The sequence below is a fragment of the Saccoglossus kowalevskii genome, chromosome 1, assembly GCF_978046115.1.
Source record: "Saccoglossus kowalevskii chromosome 1, keSacKowa6.1, whole genome shotgun sequence".
In the NCBI taxonomy this organism is placed as follows: domain Eukaryota; kingdom Metazoa; phylum Hemichordata; class Enteropneusta; family Harrimaniidae; genus Saccoglossus; species Saccoglossus kowalevskii.
In genome coordinates, this window is record NC_140641.1 from 10693907 (window position 1) to 10703747 (window position 9841).

At 35.1% G+C, this 9841-nt stretch overlaps 1 protein-coding gene across 1 annotated transcript in view; it reads right to left on the reverse strand.

The window, feature by feature from the left end:
• LOC102809755 (uncharacterized) overlaps window positions 1-9631 on the reverse strand; it is a 28570-nt gene extending 18939 nt beyond the window's left edge. The window contains exon 1 of the mRNA XM_085496459.1: window positions 9570-9631. Coding sequence (XP_085352585.1) covers window positions 9570-9586 — 17 coding nt within the window. The 5' untranslated portion in view covers window positions 9587-9631. The remainder of the gene's footprint in view (window positions 1-9569) is intronic.
• Window positions 9632-9841: the final 210 nt, after the last annotated feature.

Consider the following 9841-nt stretch of genomic DNA (forward strand, 5'->3'; position numbering starts at 1 on the left):
AGGTTCACTCAGATTAATGAATGCAGTTTCTTGAGCAAGTATACATGTATGACAAATAGTTTTGTTGCACTTGTGTACTCTGAGATTCTGAACATGGGTCAGTGGAAGTTTTTAGTTGTCAGTACAAAACTAGATTATGGGAAATCACTTTATGATGAGTTGTACCCACATAGATTACATATTCATTCACCTGTTTGCAGATGTTCTTTGTACTAAAGAGCCATTCGTTTGGTTTGGATTAAACATAGATGCTCTGGACTAATTTTGGGTAGAAATCCATGCATATAATTAATCTAATTTGCATAATGATTAGTCAATTTTCGGCTTTTCCACTGATATCTCAGGTACTGGTCATCACATTTCAAATGAAACTTACATAGATACATAGAACGATGCACAGACAGGTATGTAAAGTATAAATTACCTAATTTGCATATTTAATCAATTTTCAGGTTTTGATACCTCAAGTACTATTACTTAGTTACTTTTCAACTTGGTACATAGATACAATCCAAAGACCTGATTAATTTTAAGTAAAAATGCAAATTAATATAATCAACTAATTTGCATAATTAGTCAATTTTTGGCTTTTACACTGATATCACAAGTACTCTTGAAAAAGACCCACATAGGATTTTCAGATTCGGAAAAAAAAATTACGTGCCTATGTAACACATACTTGTTCATCAACCTGCCAAGTTTTATTGACATCTGCTGCAGAGTCCCTGGGAAAATGTGAGAGATACTAGTAACTTGCAGCAACTTCAAATAGAGTAAATCTAGTACTTCCCTTTCAGGCTTCACCTGAACAGGGACAAATTAGCTAATTATCATGCAAATCAGGTAATTCATATGCATGGGGTTTCAACAAAAACCTAATCAAAATATCAAAGCATCTATACCAAGTTTCATTAAGGGATTGGTCAGTTACTTCGGCCTGGGGGGGGGGGTCGGTGGATCAGTAGGGGGGGGGGGGTTAACCCTGTTTTTGATTGTGCGAATAGGGGGGTCACCCTTTTTTGATATCATGTTTTCCAGAATTCACACACGCGCTCATGCATATATTTTTAAAAATTTTATTTCAGAACAAACGATAAAAAAGTTAATCGTACAAATGTGTTCTTAATAATAACTATATATTGCCTATTAATTTGTTGATGCAAAAGTGTTATAGGCTAAATATTTTGAGGTTAAAGTTGCCAAATAACTAACAGATTATGCAATGCGGCTAGAACCCCAATTATACAGTTAAGTTTTAAACACATCGCAAGTCCATGTGTTGCTGATATCAGATTATTTTATTTAAAGTCTGAAGTCACCATTGTATAAGATATTTACTGGATTTATCCAATTATAACAGGAGATGGAAAGACAACATGTAGCAATTAGTACAAAGAGCAGTGACAGTTTTTTTTCAGCAAATCAAAAAAGTTAAATTTGTGGAAAATACTGATATATAAATTAAAATAAATGATGAAAAAATAAATAAATAGTTTTTTTTGTTTTTTTAACTTTTAAATATGCATATTTTGCTCTGTAAAATACCAAAATCCAACACAAATTTAAGCAAAAATCAAAGTTTCCTTTGTTTTCATAAGCACATAATAATATAATGTTGGGGGGAGGGGTCCACCCACTTTTTTCGAGATTTACAGCTGGCAAAATGGAATCTGCCGACCCTCCCCCCTAGGCTGAAGCAACTGACCAATCCCTAAAAACCAACAGACAGACACACACACACACAGACACACACGGGAGTCAATAACAATAAAACAGTTCCCTTGACAAATTCGTGAAATATGCACTGAATATGTTCAAACATCAAAATAATGAAGTTAAATAAAGTCTGCACAACATACCTAGATAAAGTAAATAAAAACATCACGGTTTAATGTCCGTCCTGATATTAAATGGTCCAGCCCTTTCACACTCTAACGATTGAAATTTGTTTAGTTGCTATCAAATTATCGATCATAAAAAAAATACCACATTTGTGAGACGTGTTTTTGATACAAACCGAAGATCGCAATCAACTCGAGACAAAACTACACGCATTTTGTCTTCCTTGTCTTTGTTCAGTAAAAACAAAAAAGTCGCATATTTACTAATTATTTAATGAGTGCATATTTTGTGAAAAATATCAAATGAGAATAAACATTGAATACAATAGAAATAAAATGCGTTGTTTTATTTGAGAAAGATGGAAACCATGCAAAACAAATGCTCGAGGAGAAAACAAATAGATCGTATGCAAATAGATTGTTTACAGATAAGATCACATCGTAAGGCTTTCTGTCACGTTGTGTAGCTACAATGCGTAAAACAGAAAATGTATATCTTGAATAAAACTGACAAACTTCCTTGCCGTTGCTGTCGGACGTTTGCCTAATCCATGGATTAAGTGTAGTCACTTTGAATTGAAACCGCTAGACGCTGGGGATTCAGCCTTCCGTTTCTCTGCCAGTGGAGATGCAATAGCTGTGAAGGTCAGTACTGGGTTGAACGCATGGAATAATTTGTGAACCAAATAGTAGTGATCACTGTTATTATTAGATATATCTCTCGCAATGTCTGGAACGCTACTAAAAAAGTTATCGGTTTTCTATATTTGTGCTTGACAGTAGGCCTAAGGGTCCACATCTGGATGCTTGTTTAGAATCGATCATTTCACACACATTGTTCTGTTCAGCCACCTAAAACAGACTGTCTGACGTTAATTACTTATTCATCCTCACAAAACAATGGCCCACAACAGATATTTTGAAATGGCGTATTGGGGCCGATATGCTAAAACCCTCTGGGGAGACCACTGCAGGCAGAGTGAGCACATTTGCGAATCAAGATTGGCGAAAAGTTGTACGGGATTCTACCTTCGATTTTGTCTATTGATGAATATGACGCACAAAGTGAAATTGAACTTGCGTTTATGAAAATCAGAAAGAATCCTGCTTTTTCGTCGAACTGAAAAAAAATGGCTGTAACTGCGTATACGTACTCGCCATACTGATAAAACCACATACATTTGATGTTTTTAGTTGCTGTATCTGCTCAAATAACATCCATCATGACATATTAAATCATTATTTACTAAACTCACAAATTTTTAGAACTTCCAATGAAATATTTTTGTGACAGAATACGTTATCGCAATATGCAAATAAGGCTACTCACCAAAGTCAAATATTTGTTCAGAAGTTTCAAAGACCACTAAGATATAAATTAATTAATACAATAATTAATGCATGGAATGCACCATAATCTAATCATCACATCTACTCATCATATATTAGCTGTGTGCTAAATTTCATTTAAATTGAAATTATAGATCTTGAGTTATCAGTGGAACAAATTTTAGTTACTGAGTCAGAGTCACAGACACCGGTACCACATAAGCTCCGTTTCACGGGAGCTAAAAATGAACAAATCTGAGAGGTCTACTGGGAGTATGTATATGTATAATATCAAATCCATCAGACTTGCGTCGTTTTCAAGAAGTCAAAAATATCACTTTTTACCAAAAAATGACAAAAATATTCATCAAAATTAGAGAACTGAAGATATCATCATGAAATGAAAAAAAATGAGAGAGGTCCACATCACTTATAACAAAAATATTCACCAAAATTAGAGAATTAAACATGTCATGATTCAATAAACAAATCTAAGAGAGGTCTGCCAAGGTACACAATAATAATAATAATCATTTTTTTTTGTATCGTCCTTTCTCTATTTCTGAATTACGGGCACTAATCCTCAATTTTGTTAATGCTGCTCTATGTTTTGCATTTGTTACTATTCTATAATTTTTCTTTAGCAGTCTTTATGTACGCAGCTTATTCTTTTGGTTTTTGTTTTTATTATCATCATGCATTTGTTCTTGATTCTTGTTTTCAAATAATTTTTTAAGTTTTATGCAAATTGTATTGATTAGATTGGTGTTATAATTTGGATCATTATTTGCCCATGACTTATTCATTTCCAGATAGTACAAAATATTTTAGTATGCCTTTACCATCCATCTCTATGCCAAGTCTGTATGCTTCATGGACTAGCATGTTTTCATTCTCTATTTTTAGCCAATATTTTATCATTTGTTTTATACTAGTCAGTAAAATAGTTCTAAAATACATGCCAAATTACTGGCTTTACAGCTTACCTGTAAAATGTATTTGCAAAATTTGTTAGGAAATTTTTCCATAGGTAGCCCACTATCAAAAGTATCCTTTATTTGTAGCATGCAGGTTTAACCATAGTATCAAATAGTTTTAGGTATGTTTTGACTGGAATATTGTTTTCAGAGTATAACAATTGTTAAATTTTGAAGAAAGCTTTCATCGCTCTATGGCTGAGATCTTCTTGAGCTCTGATAAGTTTACCAGTTGTGTTTAGTTTCAAACCTAGGCAAGTGTAAGAGAATACATTCAGAAGTATCAAAGCAACAAGAATTGTAGTTTTTTCAAGAAGAAGTCGAAAAAGTAAACCGTTGACACAGACTCCAAACGCCGGACAATCACTCATATGATAAGCTCTGCTTGGCAAACTCGACAGCGATGCTAATATGTTTAGACTAGTAGTGTTCATGCTACACGAAGTGCGGGCTAAGATTTAAGCTGATTTAGGCTTATCTCACATGTTTGCAATTTGGCTAGACCCAATTCAGCCAACTGCGTCCACGCATTGGGAGGGCCAGTCCTTAGCACGGGCTAAGCTGAAAGTCGAAGATGCATGCATGTCATTTTGGGGTGTAACGTAAATTTGTATGCATGATATTGTGCTTCTGAGCATACCAATCAACGTCACAAAAATAAAATTTCCTTCTATCGACTATCAGCAAACTGACATGTTTGTTTTTTCAGCCTTTAAAGCAGTAGTATTTTTGCACCCCAGTCTTGCTACTTCTGGGTAAGTCATCTATAGTGTAATTATATGAACATGGGATAAAGAAACATTCCTCTAAAACTTCAGATTTGTTAAACTAATTAACTTTTTGTTTCTTAGATTTTTAGAATTTTTTTCTTTAAATCATGCGTCTTCTAGGTTGTGTCTTTGTTATGTCTGAGCTCGGTTGCCATTTAGAAATGAGAAAGTTGCATATATTTGATCACGTGCATAATATTCACACCCAAAGGTCGCCACAGAGGGCGCTTATCCCTAGACTGAGCATTTGCACACACTTCGTTAGTCTGTGCACAGTCCCTCCACAACCGGTCATGAAATGCTATTGTCAAAAGGTGTGAGCGAGCTTAGATCGAGAACAATGCGTGTTTCAGCCTTCCAGCTGAAGTGATGACGTCATAGTTCACGCTGAAGCGCTCACACTGAGGTCGGTCGTTGGTCGAGTCGGAGAAATCATCGTAGTGTAATAGTTTCTTCAAATAAATTTCGTAATTGACGCTATTATTTGAGTTGGCACAGATCTAGAAGCAGTACCTACACACGAATTGGTGACGTCATAAAATACATGACCTTCAATCGGGGTCGTTTCCTCGGTATATACGAATTGGTATATACAAATTACAATAAAGATACTTAAGACATTACACATAAGGTAAAACAAATCACGTGACAATATAATGATAATAACGGTAATAAATCCTAGCTTAACAGTTGAACAGAACGCTCATATAGTCAGTCGGGTGACGCCGAGGGTCACGAACTGTGTTGCAAAATGGCCGTGTGGTTGAAACTGGGTCATGGCGTGACGGGTGAGGAAGACATCATTAAACACTCAAAATGACAATAAAACGGGGAAGTGGTTGCATATTACGGCGTAGCTTACATGGAAAATAAAAAAACGCCCAATACAAACGACATGGGTTCGAATCACACTAGATACACACTCACCAGAACCGAAGCAATCAGAAACCAGCAATCGTTTTGGCTTTTCCGTTCAACTCATCGGAACACTGGAGTAGTTAGAAAAATGAACACCACTTAACGACCAACGTCGTGGCGTGGTACACAAGCGTGCCATCAAAATAAAACAAAATTAGCTTGAAAAGACAGTGGGTTCGAGTCCCGCTCAGAGCTACCGTAAAAACGTAAATCAAATAAACTGAAATCTCTCAAACCGTAAACAAGTAAACAAAGAACGTCGCAAAAAAATAATAAACCTCACAAAACTCCACCATACAAAACTGAATGAATAAATAATAAAATAACTAACGTCTTAAACTGGACGACGCGCAATTTGTTCAACAGTTTCCAGATTGTGACAAGAGATAAACAAGACCCAAGTCAAGGTAAGTTTTGTTAAAGTGTCGATGGCGTTCCCTATATTACGAAAACAATTCAGGCAACAGACGAATATCTTCTGTGGTGTTGTGGAATTTATACCGTGTCTGCTGAATTGTTGATTGAGGGTTCGAAGCCAGCAGTTAACATTTTGTTAGAAAGTTTCACAATTAAATCAAATATCCAATGATACCAGTATATTTATTTCATTATTTTAACAACTTTCAATGGTGGAAGTTGGTCAAACACGAGTTCTTACACCTAAATAAGTATCAAATATTTGTCGACACATTTATTCTCTCAACCTTGTAGAGGTGGAAATTAATTAAACAACAGGTATTTACTCACAAATATAATGGTCAATATTTGTCCATACATTCATTCTGTCAATTTAAGAACTTGTAATTGTTGGAATTAATCAAATGAGAGTTGTCTACACCAAAATAAGTTTCAAATACTTGTCCATACATTTATTCTCTCAATTTAACAACTTGTAATGGTGTAAAATAATTAAACGAGAGTTGTCTACACCAAAATAAGTCTAAAATATTTGTCCGCACATTTATTCTCTTAATTTAACAACTTGTAATGGTGTAAAATAATTAAACGAGAGTTGTCTACACCAAAATAAGTCTAAAATATTTGTCCGCACATTTATTCTCTTAATTTAACAACTTGTAATGGTGTAAAATAATTAAATGAGAGCTGTCTACACCAAAATAAGTCTAAAATATTTGTCCATACATTTATTCTCTCACGTTAACAACTTGTAATGGTGTAAAATAATTAAACGAGAGTTGTCTACACCAAAATAAGTCTAAAATATTTGTCCGCACATTTATTCTCTCAATTTAACAACTTGTAATGGTGTAAAATAATTAAACGATAGCTGTCTACACCAAAATAAGTCTAAAATATTTGTCCGTACATTTATTCTCTCAATTTAACAACTTGTAATTGTGGGAATTAATCAAACGAGAGCTGTCTACACCAAAATAAGTCTAAAATATTTGTCCGCACACTTATTCTCTCAATTTAACAACTTGTAATGGTGTAAAATAATTAAACAAGAGCTGTCTACACCAAAATAAGTCTAAAATATTTGTCCATACATTTATTCTCTCAATTTAACAACTTGGAATTGTGTACAATAATTAAACGAGAGCTGTCTACACCAAAATAAGTCTAAAATATTTGTCCGCACATTTATTCTTTCAATTTAACAACCTGTAATTGTGGGAATTAATCAAACGTGAGTTGTTTACATCAAACTAAGTATTTAATATTTGTTGAGACATTTATTCTCTCAATTTAACAACTTGTAATGGTGTAAAATAATTAAACGAGAGTTGTCTACACCAAAATTAATCTAAAATATTTGTCCACACATTTATTGTCACAATTTAACCACTTGTTAATAGTGGAAATTACTTAAATGCGACTTGTTTAATCAGTTGACATCAATGCAACTTACTGTAAATGGGGTAATTATTCACTGGGTTTTAATTTAGCTTATTTCGCTGACTGGAAAATGCACTAAATTAAAACACAGTGAATATGTACAATTTAGCATAGAACACATTATCTAAATGACGAAACCGTGAATTTAAAACCCACTTAATATGCCTGAAATGGTAAATCAGTGAAAATTAAACCCAATGAAAATTAGTCATTTTACAGTACCCGCAGACAGTGCACAACAGAGTATCATTATTGAGCAATTATAAACAGGAACGAATTATTAACAGGAACGTGTCTTGACATTAGGGTTAGGGTTGGGTCAGGTATGGGCAACGCAAATGGCAAACACCCAATTGGCAAGATGTACACTAACGGGTTATGGCATGCATATAGTTTACACAAGTAAAAACACAAAATTGGCAATTTTTTGGACAATTGTAACTCAATAATAGAAATATGTTGTATTTCTATATATATACACACTATATAGTCTTATCAAATGCAAACACATCCAGTTAATCCATTGTGGTCTTGTGGGTCAGTTCTTTACATAGTGATCAGGAGGACCTGGGTTCAATTCCCTTGCCTGCCCATCTTTTTCTCGCAAACACCATTTGGCAATAAAGCTAAATATGACAACAAATTATTTAATTTGCATGACCACCCACATAGCTCAGTTGATTTGTACTATGTCAGCAATGTGAGCGATCGCTGGTTCGAATCCAGTATGTTTAGTTAGATTTTTGAATGCTAGTGAAGACAGTGCTCCTATGAATTGGACACGTGTCACGGATTGGACACTCCTACAAAAGACATGAAAGACGTTAAAAACATAAACAGAACACAAGAATACTACCCCACATGGAAGCCAGTCGAAGTCGTCGAAGAACGAACACAGTTGACAGCTGTAGGTCACGTGTAACAACAGACACGAGCAGCATGGCTGCTCTCCAAATGGGTCCCTTCTTTTGTATTGACCCCCTAAGGATTGCTAATCCCCCTTTCTAACTCTTCCCCCAAAAATAATATATCGCCCCTTTTAAAGTGTATTGAGCCACAAATTAATGAATATTCATGAGCACAGAAACTGCAACGTCATGAATAAATTAGCATAATTTTAAAAAAATTGCATAAAGTGTAGGTACTCCTTCTGGAGCTCTGCCGACTGCACTGTGGTTAGTCTGTGCTAAGGGTCTGGGCCGCGTTATAAAATCAGATCAGATTTTACCCATACTTAGCATTCCATTGCTAAGAAAACGTGCGTGATTTTGACCTCTTAGCCCATACTAAGGAGCCGTGCGTGAACGCAACTGCTATCACTGGTTTTGATGTTTGACATACTAGTATTTGGAATGGAAATACCATAAACAGTTCATTATGTCACATGACGAGATGGAAAAAGTTGTTTTGTGGCAACCACTACATTATCAAACTGTGTTAATTCTATTTGCATTATTTTGAGCGAGCATCGGAGCATATTGGTTAACACCCATAGTCGTCCATGTATTGACTTCAATTCAACAGCTCCCTGAATTCAAAAACCAACCACATGAATAGATCGTCGGCCTCTGCCCTAGTCTACAAGAGCTGAAAATCCACAGCTATATACCGTCTTACGGCATGTAAACCAAACATATTCATTCTCTAAGACAGACCGGAAACGAGACAAAACAAAAGATTTTTCAAGTTAGCTTAGCAAGCGCTACTTAACGGTGACTGTGCTGAAAAGCCGAGGTCACGACGGAGATCATGCGTCTTACTCATGACCATTTTATCGATTAAAAATATTGACAGTATACTTACGACTGAAAGTCGGCGTTGGTGAAGAATGAACACTTGACAATTAATGACAAAGACACTTACAATTGACCTACTTGAACGCAAATCGCATGGTTTCGTCAAAATGGAATCACGGACAACATCGCCCTCTACAGACTAATGTGATGATAACTTCGTTTTTGTTTGGCCGTCATGATACAAGTACTACGAGCATTGCGTGTAACCTTCTCCCTCCGCCGTGGTTGGGAACACTGATAATATTGCTGAGAATAAGTTCTAACCTGATAATATGAAGTCAGGATCAAATATATAAACCAAAGCTTTCAATTATGTTTTTATTGTATTTTTCAATTTCTGAATATTCACT